General features: G+C 41.3%; 1 protein-coding gene across 1 annotated transcript in view; it reads left to right on the top strand.

The window, feature by feature from the left end:
- Positions 1 to 13,093: 13,093 nt before the first annotated feature.
- Positions 13,094 to 16,001, top strand: part of tnfsf11 (TNF superfamily member 11) — a 28,969-nt gene continuing 26,061 nt past the window's right edge. Inside the window, exon 1 of the mRNA XM_061970814.2 lies at positions 13,094 to 13,455. Coding sequence (XP_061826798.1) covers positions 13,255 to 13,455 — 201 coding nt within the window. The 5' untranslated portion in view covers positions 13,094 to 13,254. The remainder of the gene's footprint in view (positions 13,456 to 16,001) is intronic.

Genomic DNA, 16,001 nt, shown 5'->3' with positions numbered 1-16,001 from the left:
AATATTTAAAAAAAATCTCACGTACCCCTTGGCATACCTTCAAGTACCCCCAGGGGTACGCGTACCCCCATTTGAGAACCACTGCTTTAGAGCATAGCCGTAACTTCCTGACACTAAACTTGCAGAAAATTGTTCTTCTCAGGTTTCTCTATGTTTACATTTTCACACTTTGCACTATGTTGTTAACATTTCTTACATATTTCTTATTTTTGCACCTTCATTCTACGAGGTTATTGTTAAGTGTTCAAATGTGATTTTAGAATTGTGTTTACATCGAGTTTTTTTTTCCATGCTTGTGTTGACATGTCTTTTCCTTTCTGCCTTGATAGCTAAGAGGATTATAATCAGGGGAAGGTTACATTTTAAATACAAATGTCCACATTTAATTTATTTTTCACCTGATTTGATAGGTCATAAAAAATATCAAGAATTATCTATATCGACTGATATTAAACACGTATATCGTGACACAGTTTTTCGCCCAGCCGTCTACTTTATGTAGTACTTACACCGAAATTAACATAAGTTCCACTTTCTCCACTATGGGCCTCTTTGTTTCCGGTCTGCACCTTGCTAGGGCAATGTACTGTAGGCATGGCCATCAAACTTGCAAGTGACTTGAAGGTAAATAACTAGGGCATGCCCCTGCGACCCCGAACGGGACAAGCGGTGGAGAATGGATAGATGGATGGATGAAGATTAATCACTTAAGCCTTAACCGGGAAGACGCACGCAGCTGGTGCTACTGCTCATGAATGTTAGCTACATCCACAACAAGCTAAGGAGAACTCTACACTGGAAAGGTTTACTGCGTCAATGTTGTCAACAAAAGTAGCACAGTTAAGTTAAACTTTTTGCCTTTGCTAAACGAACAGCCACCACATGCAGGACATCTAACATCTGTGTAGACCAGGGGTGCTCACACTTTTTCTGCAGGCGAGCTACTTTTCAATTGATCAAGTCGTGGGGATCTACCTCATTCATATATATAATTTATATTTACTTATTTATGAAATATATGTTTTTGTTAACAAGTTAAAGGTGTTTAATGATAATACAAGCATGTTTAACACATATAGTTAATATTGTTAATAAATTAAAGGTGTTTAATGAAAACACAAGTATGTTTAATACATATAGTTAATATTGTTAACAACTTAAAGGTGTTTAAAGATAATACAAGCATGTTTAACACATATAGTTAATATTGTTAACAAGTTAAAGGTGTTTAATGATAATACAAGCATGTTTAACACATATAGATTCCTTTCTTTCATGAAGACAAGAATATAAGTTGGTGTATTACCTGATTCTGATGACTTGCATTGATTGGAATCAGACAGTGGTGCTGATAATGTCCGCATTTTCGAATGGAGGAGAAAAAAAGTCCTCCTTTCTGTCCAATACCACATGAAAGTGGTTGGTTTTTGGCATCTTATTTGTCCAGCTTCCGTACTCCTTTGTATACACTTTAAAAGAAATACATTGTCGGCAAACTCCGTAGCTTGCTAGCTTGTGCACGCCAGCTTTCTGAGACTCTTATTGTGTTAGCGCAGGCAGGAAGAAGCAGAGCTTTTATTGTGCAACTGTGCAGTCGGTCTTTGGAGTTTTGACGACAGGTACGGCGCCAGAGTCTGTTGAAATAAGGTGTTTCTCGCCTTCCTGTCGGTAATTTTAATGAGCTGGCAGCACCCAGCGTCATCTCAGAAGACCCTCGGGTGCCGTGAATGTCAATCAAGTGACGAAAGTGACGTCACAGTGAAGATTTATGAACGCTAATTTTTAGGACTATTTTTTGAATGCCTGGCTGGTGATCGACTGACACACCCTCCACGATCGACCGGTAGCTGGCGATCGACGTAATGAGCACCCCTGGTGTAGACCAAGTCCTGCAAGATGTCATTCATATCACCACAGCTGATCTGTCCTACAATACCTTGGAAAGGTAAGGATAAAGCAACTGTACTACATAAGCAAGAGCATCAACTTGCAACTACTGGCTGAATGTGAATTTATTTTGCTTCCTGGAGAACGTTATACATCTATCTGTAAGTAATCACAACGAGCGGGGGTCGCATTGTACGAAAAAAAGAGATCAGCATTGTCATCTGAAAAAGGTAAACAAACTTGTTTGTTTCAACAACCAGAGTAAATGGTGAAGTCTATTAAGTTGTTTATGAGTGTGTTTACTACATTCAGGGTTTCCTCTTAATGTAATTGATTGTGGCGCGCCGCCACGGCATTTTTATTACCGCCACATCTGGAAAACTAATTAAAGTTACGGCTGGGTGATATATCGATATACTCGATGTATCGCGGGTTTGTCTCTGTGCGATATAGAAAATTACTATATCGTGATATTCGAGTATACATTCTCACGCAGTTGCTTTTAGCTGCGGGCATTACACTGCATGCGTTTCCCACTCTTTCTTGTCTCTCCTTCTCACAGAGACGTAAACCAAGCGCACCTTCTTACATACGTCACGTGTGCAACGTCACACGCTTCCGCGGAGCAGAGCGGTAGCGACATGGTAACGTTAGCTGTGATGCTAACAGTGAGGTGTGGGTGGTAACACGAGAGAGAGAAGGTGTAAATCTGGTAACAAATGGAGGAGGAAGAATTCATTCCCAAGAAAATCAGCACGGGGTCCATCGTCCGGCGGTGGTTTGGCTTCAAGCGGGAATATGTTCAACATTTATGCAGCAAAAACGTTGCTACAAAAAGTAGCAGCACTGCTACTGTAGCATCATTTGAAAAGTCACCTGCTAGAGAATGAGGAGTGCTTGAAACTCCGCATGTCAACATTTTCGGCCGGTGCCACACCAACAAAATGCCCAAGCAACCATTTCCAGATCAATGAAAAAAAAAGTCAACAACAGAAAGAGATAACGTCCGCAGGAACCTACCACATAGCGAAGGACATACACTATTTGATTTCCTATTATGCAGCTCATTTTTATTTGAAATATCTTGTGTGACATCATGCACAAAAGTGCACTTTATTTGTTTTGAACTATTGTAGTGGCGTTCTGTACAAAAGGTACACTTTAATTTAGTGTTGTTTTGATATGTCATCTTGGTGACATCATTCACAAAAGTGTACTTATAGCTTGTTTTAAAATGTCTCTGACAATCTTGCACTTTCTGTTTTGAAATGACATGAATGTTTGTGCCACTGCTTAATAACTGTTTAATGAATACACTTTTGCTAAATTGACTTAGTTGAGATTTCCCTCTCTGCATGAAAGTTAAAAAAATGAGCATATATTAATGCAGTATGAACAAGAATGTTTTAATGTAAACACATAGAATCATCATACTGCTGTGATTATATGCATCAAGTGTTCATTCAAGGCTAAGGCAAAATATCCACATATATATCGTGTATCGTGACATGGCCTAAAATTATCGAGATATTAAAAAAAGGCCATATCGCCAAGCCCTAATTAAAGTAATATAATATATTGTAGCCCCCAGAAGAAATCACACAAAGTCCAACCCTATTTTTAAGTTTTATTAGCAATCTTACGTTTGTATGATGATAAACAACGGCACAATTCTAACAGATTTTACCTCCCATGAAAGCACTAACGTCTCCCCCCCCAAACACACAACAACCCTTCCTCATTCTCCGCCAATCACCTTTAAGGCACGGACGACGTGTTTGCAAACATGGGAAAAACTGACATCAAATCCAAACCACGTGAACATAAAACATTAACATTAGCTGGTCGTTACAGTATGAATAGCCTATTATTTGCGCACTATTGACAAGTGATGTACCGAAAACTCGACCACCGAATAAAGACTTTGATCACCGAAAACCGCGCTACCGAAACCGGATGTAAACAAAACGCACGCCATTGTCTGGAGCGATGTCAGCATGACTGCAATGTGGACCTGATTTTTATATATATTGCTGATATACCCGTGGACAGCCATTTACAAAATGTGCAAATATTAAGAGGACAGTGGCGGCTTTGAAGAGAAAGTCCAACTAGAGCAACAGCGCGAAGCAAGTGTGAAATCATGCTCGCTTCAGCCTCTTTAGTCAGGGACATGAGGTACAGAAGTAAAGTTTCTAAACAGGAGTACATTCTATAATAACACCAGAAGAAGATGCTAGATTTGTTGCTAGTTGTTTTGGATTTGAAAAAAGTCATTAAAAGTCTGTAAACACTTGAAAAAATCTCAACAAAGTACCTTACAATTCAAATATGGCACAAAGATAAAAAAATATATGTTAATACTAATCAATAAAAACAGATTTGTTTTAAATGAATGTATACATTTTTGAGACGTTTTAAAGAAAATCATATCCATTCATCCATCCATTTTCTACCGCTTGTCCCTTTTTTGGGGTCGCGGGGGTGCTGGAGCCTATCCCAGCTGCGTTCGGGCGGAAGGCGGGGTACACCCTGGACAAGTCGCCACCTCATCGCAGGGCCAACAGATAGACCGACAACATTCACACACTCGGGCCAATTTAGTGTTGCCATATCATCATAGCAAATTATGCAAATTACTTGATGACATCATCGTGACCACGCCTATTATCACACCCCCACAGGAAACTTGGCCATTTAGGGGAAACCCTGACTTTATCGATTAGTAACTGCAAAGATTTTCAAAAGATGCACTTAATTTTTACTAGTCTTATTTTTACCAAGTTTGGAGCAAATCAATGACTTGCAGTTAAGTAAAACATTTAGAAAATGTTTCTGTATTACATTCTGACTACCAAATTGCATTTGTACCTTAATATTGGTGTATTTTTTTCAGCAAATTTGATTTATGCAAGCGAATAACCCGTGATTAATCGTGATTAATCACAGGTTAAAAAAAGAGTGTGATTAATCTGATTTTAAAAATGAATGGATCACCTGACAGCCCTGTAAATATGTCACAGTGCCCCTCTTCCCGCTCTCCTTTCCGCTCTGAGCAAATGAACGGAAACCCAATCCTCCTAATGAGTGGAACAGCCACGTTCGGATATCAACTTTTGATTAAAACCGCAAAGTCGATGAGATGCGGTGCGATGGGAGGAGCGCCGGCGTAGCGGGGATGGTTGCTACGGAGGCGGCCGCTTCGAGCGTGAAGAAAGACGATCCTCCGAGTGTTTTTGTGAGTTTCATGGAAGACTTGGAGTGACCCTGTTACCACAGAAGATGTGGGAGTGAGGCAAGAGGCAAATTTATTGCTCTCCATAAGCAAGTCTCCACATCAATTCAGTTTCAGTTTATTTGGAAAATGCATACGATACAATGTAATGCATCACATATCTCCAGTTGTTTCATTACAGCACGTCCAAAAAGGAGTAGGAAGAAGCTGAGCTTATTTAATCCTAACCCTTTTCATACCGTGGCAATTTTACCCAATTTCCTTGTTCTCTGTAACAGAACAGTGAATACATAAATAATATACCGTAGTAAGTAAACAAACACATAAATAATCTTCATCTAAAAAAATGTTCATCATAACTTTATTCTGTGTTTGTGAACACTTGTAGTTTGAATCTGTCTCTTAAACTGAATCTTATTGGTGCTTTGTTTGATTTATTTGGTTAATCCATTCCATAATTTAATTCCACATACTGATATGCTGAAGATTTTAAGTGTTGTACGAGCATACAAATGTTTTAAATTACATTTTCCTGTAAGGTTATATTTCTCCTCTTTTGATGAGAAGAATTGTACTACATTCTTGGGTAGCAGGTTATAGTTTGATTTGTGCATAATTTTAGCTCTTTGCAAATGCACCAAATCGTTGAATTTCAATAAATATGATTCAATAAATAAAGTGTTTGAATGTTCTCTGTATCCAACATTATGTATTATTCTAATTGATCTTTTTTGTAACACCGTTAGTGAATGAAGCGCACATCTGTAGTTGTTTGCGCTTATTTCTACAAAATAACTCAGATATGGTAACACCAGTGAGCAGTAAAGAGTATGAAATGATTTTGGTCTAGAAAATGTTTTGCTTTATTCATTATTGACGTGTTCCTTGCTACTTTATGTGGTATATTCTTTACATGAGATTTCCAGTTCATTTTATCATCTATTATTCCACCCAAAAATGTGTTTTCTTTTACCCTTTCAATATCTTTCTTTAAGTTTATTTCGAACATGAACATACTTACAGTATAATACATCACACAATTTCATATCATTTCACTTTACATCATGTCCGAAAAGGAGTAGGAAGAAGCAAAGCTTATTTAATCCTACCCCTTTCCCACTTCAGAGCGTTTACAATTATATAGAATCATTTACTGACCTTTTTATATAATAAAATAACATCTGTGAATTAGTAAAACACAACAGTTTTGTAATATGTAATGAATTAATTCAGTCATTATTAACATACAGAGATGAAGAATATCTTACTTTCAATAAGGTTGAAAGTATTTTTCATAATTCTTCTTCTTTGTACTTTGTAAGCACTATTCATTTGAACCTCTTATATGGCGTCACATTAGTGCCAAAAATCCAAGCGCATAAAAACTGTTATCGCGCGCTGATTCTCCACTTCGTGCGCGCGCGACACCCTTTTGCGCGCGCGTGGTGCCTTTCTGCGTGCGCGCCGTCTCGGTCTGTGCGCTCTCTGTGTACTCCTAGCATCTCTCCTCGCGCTGTCATGTTTCTTTTTGGCACTTTGGGGGCGGGTATGCTTAGACGGCCCCTTCTTTCTGATTGGCTCTGAGCATTTTTCATATGACCAATCATTCTCCAGCGTAGCAACGTTGTAGCCATCTTACCTCGGACATCTAGCCTCAATCATTACATTGATGTCAATGGTACATGTACTAATTAAATTACCATAACTTGCTCGATTTTCGACCAATTTACAAACGGTTTGCCTTGTTACAAATCTTATTACATGTAGATATGACATAGGATGCTGTACCTGTTGAAATGACCTTTCGCTTTAAAAAAAAAATAACTTAATTGTGCAACATAGTTGTGTAGGGTCAGTGTTAGTCAGTTCTCTGATTATTTTAAACTGTTTCAGAATACATTATTAAAAGCTATTTTTAACATTTTAAAAACAAAATTCAAAGATTATTTCATTAATTTTATGGCTGAATCAAAAGAAACTCCATAAATTAGAAAACAAATGTTCAAGAAGAAGTGAAAATATAAAATAATGTTATTGCTGGTGGACCAGTTCTGGCTGAAAGATGTGATTATGGTGTTTGTTGTCTTATTATTTATTTGGGTCACATTTTGTATTACCCTGTATTGTGTTTATGTGGTATGAAATAACCTTCATCAGCGCGCGACATTTTTTTATCCACTTCTTCCTCCGTAAATCTTGATACATATTGACGATGACCCGCCCTGCTATACTTCTGATTGGCTCTGAGCATTTTTCGCCTGACCAATCAGAAAGAAGGGGCCGTCTAAGCATAACCGCCCCCAAAGTGCCAAAACGAAACATGACAGCGCACAGACCGAGACGGCGCGCGCGCAGAAAGGCACCGCGCGCACGCAGTGAAGAATCAGCGCGCGATAACAGTTTTTATGCGCTTGGATTTTTGGCATTAATGTGACGCCATACTCTTAAACTGGATCATATCAGTACAATGTTTAACTTCTTTACTTAATCCATTCCATAATTTAATTCCACATACAAATATGCTAAAGGTTCTAAGTGTTGTACGTGCATACAAAAGTTATAAATTATTTTTTCCTCTAAGGTTATATTTCTCCTCTTTAGTTGAGAAGAATTGTTGTACATTATTTGGTAGCAGGTTATAGTTTGCTTTGTACATCATTTTAGCTGTTTGCAATTTTACCAAATCACCGAACTTTAATATTTTTCACTCAATAAATAAAGGGTTTGTATGTATCCATGTGTCTGTATCCAACATTATGTATTATTCTAACTGATCTTTTTTGTAACACGGTTAACGAATGTAGCGCACATTTGTAGCTATTTCCCCATATTTCTACACAATAACTCAGATATGTAAAACTAGTGGGCTTGTCTATTTGTATTTGTGTTTGACTTTCCCTTCTACTGTTACCAAATAGCATTATTTTAGTTTTACTGAGACTCAAAGATAGTCTGTTTTTGTCAAACCGTCTTTTTAATTTGTGGATGAGATCCGCCCGGACTTCCTTAAGGTTCTGGATGCTGTGGGGCTGTCTTGGTTGACAAGACTCTGCAGCATCGCGTGGACATCGGGGGCGGTACCTCTGGATTGGCAGACCGGGGTGGTGGTTCCTCTCTTTAAGAAGGGGAACCGGAGGGTGTGTTCTAACTATCGTGGGATCACACTCCTCAGCCTTCCCGGTAAGGTCTATTCGGGTGTACTGGAGAGGAGGCTACGCCGGATAGTCGAACCTCGGATTCAGGAGGAACAGTGTGGTTTTCGTCCTGGTCGTGGAACTGTGGACCAGCTCTATACTCTCGGCAGGGTCCTTGAGGGTGCATGGGAGTTTGCCCAACCAGTCTACATGTGTTTTGTGGACTTGGAGAAGGCATTCGACCGTGTCCCTCGGGAAGTCCTGTGGGGAGTGCTCAGAGAGTATGGGGTATCGGACTGTCTGATTGTGGCAGTCCGCTCCCTGTATGATCAGTGTCAGAGCTTGGTCCGCATTGCCGGCAGTAAGTCGGACACGTTTCCAGTGAGGGTTGGACTCCGCCAAGGCTGCCCTTTGTCACCGATTCTGTTCATAACTTTTATGGACAGAATTTCTAGGCGCAGTCAAGGCGTTGAGGGGATCTGGTTTGGTGGCTGCAGGATTAGGTCTCTGCTTTTTGCAGATGATGTGGTCCTGATGGCTTCATCTGGCCAGGATCTTCAGCTCTCACTGGATCGGTTCGCAGCCGAGTGTGAAGCGACTGGGATGAGAATCAGCACCTCCAAGTCCGAGTCCATGGTTCTCGCCCGGAAAAGGGTGGGGTGCCATCTCCGGGTTGGGGAGGAGATCTTGCCCCAAGTGGAGGAGTTCAAGTACCTCGGAGTCTTGTTCACGAGTGAGGGAAGAGTGGATCGTGAGATCGACAGGCGGATCGGTGCGGCGTCTTCAGTAATGCGGACGCTGTATCGATCCGTTGTGGTGAAGAAGGAGCTGAACCGGAAGGCAAAGCTCTCAATTTACCGGTCGATCTACGTTCCCATCCTCACCTATGGTCATGAGCTTTGGGTTATGACCGAAAGGACAAGATCACGGGTACAAGCGGCCGAAATGAGTTTCCTCCGCCGGGTGGCGGGGCTCTCCCTTAGAGATAGGGTGAGAAGCTCTGCCATCCGGGGGGAACTCAAAGTAAAGCCGCTGCTCCTCCACATCGAGAGGAGCCAGATGAGGTGGTTCGGGCATCTGGTCAGGATGCCACCCGAGCGCCTCCCTAGGGAGGTGTTTAGGGCACGTCCGACCGGTAGGAGGCCGCGGGGAAGACCCAGGACACGTTGGGAAGACTGTCTCCCGGCTGGCCTGGGAACGCCTCGGGGTCCCACAGGAAGAGCTGGACGAAGTGGCTGGGGAGAGGGAAGTCTGGGCTTCCCTGCTTAGGCTGCTGCCCCCGCGACCCGACCTCGGATAAGCGGAAGAAGATGGATGGATGGATGGATGGATGGATGGATGGATGGATGGATTCTGATAATACTTGTATGAGACGAAAAAGCAGCTTGTTTAAAACGTCAGTTTTGGAACGCCTCACCTAACCAAACATCCTTCGCTCACCAGATCTCACCAAACTCCACCACACTTGGTCCCAAGTGAAAGCAGGACGCTTGCTTCTGAACTCTGAACCTAGACGGTATGCGTCTGGGGAGGTCACCGGGTTTAACATCGGGGCAGGGAGGACAAGGAACGCTCTTAAAAAGTGACGATAAAGGTAAAAAATGAGGCTCCTATGTCCTGCTTTCTTTTCCATGTTTCCACTACAAGTAGCATCATGTCCACGCGCATGCTTGCGGATCCAAAAACACCCAAAATTGGAACAGCCCCGGCTTCTCCTTCCCTGACGCAGCACACGCAGATACCTCAGACCCTGGCGGGAAATGGCTGCAGCCTCGCCGCAAAACAACACGGGTTCTCACGGCGTTATTAACGACCCCCCGACTGAGAAACAGTACCACATGCACCACATCCAGCGCCGCTGCCAGGACCGGGCCTCCTCGCCAAAGCCAAGCGCTGGAGGTGGCTGAGCCAGCTCGCATGGACAAAAAAGTAACAAACCAAAAAAAAGAGGTGAAGATAAAACTGTGAAGGAGGGGAAGCCAGCGTGCAAACATAACCAACATGGTGTGTGCGGTTTGATGAGGTTAGAAAGGCAGAGTATTACAAGATTATAGGTTTGTGGGTGGGGGGAGTTTAAATTGGGCATGAGCTCTGCTTAAAATAACTTGTTTCTGAAAGTTTGGTGATGGCTGGTGTCTCAAGTCACCTACTCACAAACACGTTTTAAAAAAACGTTTGTTTTCTATTTAGCGTTGCCCCTGGTTGTCATTAACTCACACGACAGTTTGGAATTCATTAGCTTCCTTAGTTCTGTATTATTTCCTGCCCAGCGCTCTTATTTTTGTTTACCACTTCCTGTTTGCCTTCACCACTTCTCTAGTCTGAGCCAACCCTGTCTGTCCTCTAGGCTGAATCAATTTTGCTTCCCTATGCTTTCGGCGCACTATTTATCTATTTTTGTAATAAATCCATTTTACTTGCACTTTGCCTGCCATCTCTGCATCCTGGGGTCCAGACCAACAACGGTCAACATCATAACGCCACACTGGCCCTCCTTCATTATGTTCTAATGCGGTTTGTGTTTCATTTTGTTTTCACAATAGGCCGAAAAACAGACAAAAACTAAAAAATTACCACTCTGGAAACCTCTTGTCCAAAAACAAGCTGAGCTAGATTTTTATTGACATTTTAGTAATGTTTTAAACATTTTATTCAGTTTTATTTGCTTTTATCACCCATTAAAAATAACAAAAAAACCTGTCAGATGTCTTAGCAATTTTATTAATAAACTTACTTACTTAAACTTTTTTTGCCTAACTTGTACAGCATTTTGGCGCAGCTTGGGCTGTTTTTTTTAAAGGTGCTTATTAAATAAGCCTTAACATATAAACAAATTTGAATAATTTTAAGGATTACACAAAAACAACATAATTAAATTCTGTATACTTTGGACTAAATGTTGGAATGAATCAGTAACAGTAAATACGTTTCCCACAGGACTCTCTTTGTGGCGGTTGCTAAATGATGTCATCAAATTTGCATAGTTGGCCATGACGCATGTGCATGTAATTGTAACGGACGTTACAGGAGAGACAAAAAGTGAGTCGTTTTGTTCGCCTGTGAGTGTCTTCAGATTGGGGTTAGGATGAGCAATACAGTACATCCGGAAAGTACTCACGGTGTACTTTCCTTTTCCCACATTTCGTTATGTTACAGCCCTACTCCAAAATGGAATACATTAATTTTTGTCCTCAAAATTCTCCACACAATACCCCATAATAACAAAGTTTTTTGTTTTTTTTTCTGAATTTTTTAAAATATAAAAATCACACATAACTATTCACATCGTTGGCTCAATACCTTATTGATGCACCTTTGGCAGAAATTACAGCCTCAAGTCTTTTTTGAATACGATGCCACAAGCTTGGCACACCTATCTTTGGGCAGTTTTGCCTATTCCTCTTCGCAGCACCTCTCAAGGGATGGATGGGAAGCGTTAATAGTTCCACGACAACAATATTATTATACGTGCTTTCATGTCAGTCTCCAAAAGTGTCCAATAAGACAAGAAAAAGTCGCAAAATTTGTCATATTTATATATATTAAAAAAAAAGAGTGCTTAGGGGGAATCTGAATACTAGATAAATATAGCTACATCTTCCTATTCGGGAATGAGATATGCTAAGAAGCGGAGTTAAAAATGTCATACCGCCAGCTGCTGTACAGACTCGTAACGACAAGCTATTTCGCAGAAAGTCCCATTATAGTGTGTTTATGAATGAGGGCAAAATGTGGTAAAATGCATTTGTGGTGGCTCCAAAATGACTTTCCTTGTTGCGCCTTTTCCAGAAATGACTTTTCTTCAGGCTTCTGATTGGTTGACATGTCTTTAAAGCGCAAGCCTCACTGTTGCTTTTGAGAAAACGCTTTCAATTAAGTCCTTCAAATAAGTAAAAAAATATTTTTTAAATGAATCCCTGAACATTATTGTCGGGGAACTGCAAATATTATATTTTTAAAATACATTTGTCTTTATGTCATTATGTCTTTTTCAAACAATAAAAAGTGAATTTTATAGTTATTGCTTGAGACTTCACTTAAAGAGAGAACCTACCCATGTAATTTCCAACTACCGTATTTTTCGGACTGTAAGTCGCAGTTTTTTTCATAGTTTGGCCGGGCTCCAGTGCGACTTATATATGTTTTTTTTTTCTTTTTTATCATGCATTTTCGGCAGGTGCGACTTATACTCCGAAAAATACGGTATCTTGTTCGTAAATAGTTCAGCCTTGGTGGATGTCTGTGTTCCACGCCAACAAAGTTTTATAAATGCACCTTTTCCAGAAATGAAACATTTAAGTGACAGCGCCACCTGTTATTTTAAAAATGCAGCAAAAAGCATGCAAAAACCTCACATTTCTTTTAATTGGTTGTGGCATTGTATTAAAACAACATAGTAGATTACAGCCTTTTTTTTGTTTTTTTTAACTTTTTTAGTATTATAACTAAATGTATAATATACTTACTGTACTGTTTTCAAACATTTTAAGAAAAAATAATTAAATATAAATAAAATACAAATATTTTTAGTAAAAAATTAATAAATACAAGCAAAAAATACAGTACTGTTTTTAAATGGTAATAAGTGAATTTGATCTAAGTGGAATTTAGTTTCCAGATTTTTCTGTTGTCTCCTAGATGACATAACCTGACGCGTCTATTAAGTAATTTCGGATGTCCGACACATTCTGGGAGGGTTGGGGGTGTGGAAGCCTAGAGGGAGTGGGTGGGGTCACGTGGTTCCTGTGGTTCTGATAAGGACCTGTGCACCACCTGCAGAGCACACACTCACTCACTCACTCACTCACTCACTCACTCACTCACTCACTCACTCAGACCCATCTGGACTAATAGAAGGCTGGTGGGACAACAGGGGGAGGTTTCACACTCTCTCACTCTCCGTCCTGGCCCACCCACTTCCCCACTCTCTCTCTCGCTCTCTGGCTTGCATTCGGGTGCCTCCAGTGCGCACGGTAGAGTCCACGCACGCACGGGAGCATGGCAGCTACCCACGGCGAGTACAGAGGCTACCTGCGCAGCACCATGGACGTGGAGGCCGCCCAGCAACGCTTCCAGCCGGTGGCCAGCTCGGAGCCCTCGCACCGGCCGCTCCTGTTCGGCACTCTGGCGGTCATGGGATTGCTCCAGGTGGCCTCCAGCGTGGCTATCCTGTTGCACCTGACGGGCTACCTGCAGGAGGTAAGTCTGGATCTTCGCGAGGGAATGTTCACCCCTGTACAAGGCGGCGTTTGCGCAATTTTATAATGCCATAAAAAGGTGGTTCGGCTGCAAAGTTGGACAGGAGGCAGCATGCTTATGGGGAAGGCACTGGTGAGCAGCCAAGTGGTACGTAGTATGTTGAGGTTAGAGAATGAACCCTGCAGGGGGGACATTTCAGGCCCGACCTCTCATCTTTGCAGGAAGCCTTGCGAACGTGCAGATGTTTCCACTCCGCGGCCAGCAGGGCTTGTTTCTTTTATTTGTAATCGATACGCGGCCGATAAGCAGTGCAGTGTAAACACGGTGACACAACAAGTCTGCTCAAAGAGTTCAAGAAGACGTTCCAACTCGCAAAAGTCGACACGGCTCACTTGCTTTTTGTCAGGTCAACACAACAACCCCTCCTTTTCCCTCCCCGTAATATTTACATTGTGCCACCATTGGGGTTTGCGGAGACTTTGTGGTGGTTTCCGCGTCGGATGATGGGTCATGTTTCGACAGGCCGAAAGAGAGCAGACCACATTTGAGCTGTGTCAGGGTGCTCCGAGTTCACCTGGAAAGCATCCGGGTGATATTTTTTTTCCCCACTGGTTTCTAATTCCTGTCAAGCGTGTTTACGGAATCAAATACTTTCACTGGTCTTACACGTAAACACATCACGGTGTGTCCTAACAAATCCTCTCCAGTACTGTCTGCGTACGGATGCCTTACAGACACGTAATAAAAGTGTTTGGCATGTTTGTGTTCTTGATGCATGGGATGGTACTGCTACATATTCTCAAAGTACAGTAATAGCTATTGAATAAAACAGTACAACCCTCATATTTCTGCAAGCATATCTTGCCATAGGACAATACTACAGAAAGTAGACTTGAGAGTAGTCAGTGTACATCTTGCAGCGCATAGTGCAGCACACAACAATTATTGTCTAAATCAGGGTTGTTTTTGACCTCAGGGCCCAACTTTTCCACTATAAAAAGGGCCTAGGACCCATCAAATATTAACACTGAATTAGCAATCCTAATTCCATTGACATTCAATAATTATATATAATCTATTTACTGTTTAACAGGATAAACCTTGTCAAAATATATGAAGACATGTGTTAATCACAAAGATTATTATCAAAGATTAAATCAGGCTGAGTACCAAGTACTAATCAGGTATACTTCAAAAGAAGGGAATCATAAAACTAATGAAAAACAATAATAATAATATAATAATATGTTTCCTAAATAAACTGTCAATAAAATTTAAGTGCAAATGAAAATACCACTTTACTCATATTTTCTGCGCTTAAGAAACTTCTCTATGACTTAAGCTTCAGACCTCTTCTGTTTGTTTGATATTGTCATTACTGTCACAACTGGTAAAAAAAAAAATTGTATTACAAGTAAGCCCCAGTACGGACCACAGCCGAGAAACAAATATTTTTGGGCGCCGCTCTGGGGAGCGCTCGCGGCCCAACGATGGCCCTATATTAAAAACATTGGTCTAAATCTCTGTCAAACCAGGTAGAAAGATAATTGTACAGAATCTTGCCTACGGTCAAGCTCGTTGATGAGGTCAGTTTCTGCGGCTGCATGAGTGCTGCTAGGGAGTCGCGGTTCACTGAGGGCAAAGATGACATGTACAGAAGCAGAAACTGTCCCGTGTGGCTGTTTTATAACATATTAAGTAGGCCAAATACACTTTCCAAGATGATCAAGTGTCTTGCTAGGGAAGATGAAGGTGATAGTGTTTACGCACCTGGCTCCTCTGTACTCCGCCATGCATTCATTTGTTTGTGTGTGTGTGTTTGAGGTTATTGTATTGTATTGTTTTTAAGTCTGTAAAGCACTTAGTGTCGCATTTATTTTATACATGAAAATAACATTTGATTGATTGATCGATGTAGTGGCCAATTATGCTCAAGAGGCAGAAAGGAAGAAAGGAAGGTGGAGGAGCTAAAGGTGTCCCCCAGCTCCATCTGTGATGTTCTGTCCTGTAACAACCTGTGCAGCTCTGCACAATTTCATGCCCAAAAGCATTAAGGCGGTGCTAGATTACACTTAAATGTTCACACCAAAGACACTATTTGAACATGTATACACACAATTGTGTTTACAGTAAATTGATACTGCTATACAAGCTGTTTCATTGCTGTAGTATGGTCCCTCAGGGTTGTACTCACTTCTGTGAGGTATTAACGCGGATGACAGACTTGGAGGGTCACAGGTTCAAGACCTGCTACGAACTAAATTATGGAAGTCGGGACTGCTTATTAAGCAGACTTTGTTTTGTTAGAAAATAGTTGTATTGGTCGTGGGCCAGCAGGGGCAGAAAGAGCTGGACGCTGGAGTGGAGGAGTGGTTTTGGAATAGCAGTCAGAGTGAGACTGAGCTTTGGTTGATGAGCTGCTTTGGGAAGAAGCTGCTGACAGGCGGCGGGCGCATGGTTGCATGACTCAGGAGATGTGCGAGGACTGCAGTCTGGCACCACACCATCATGGGACTTCAACACCTGCACGACTTCCAGGTTGGAGC

This window comes from Nerophis lumbriciformis, linkage group LG13 (genome assembly GCF_033978685.3).
Source record: "Nerophis lumbriciformis linkage group LG13, RoL_Nlum_v2.1, whole genome shotgun sequence".
Lineage (NCBI taxonomy): Eukaryota > Metazoa > Chordata > Actinopteri > Syngnathiformes > Syngnathidae > Nerophis > Nerophis lumbriciformis.
Note: the sequence above shows the minus strand (reverse complement) of the source record. Positions and strands in the feature narration are given on the sequence as shown.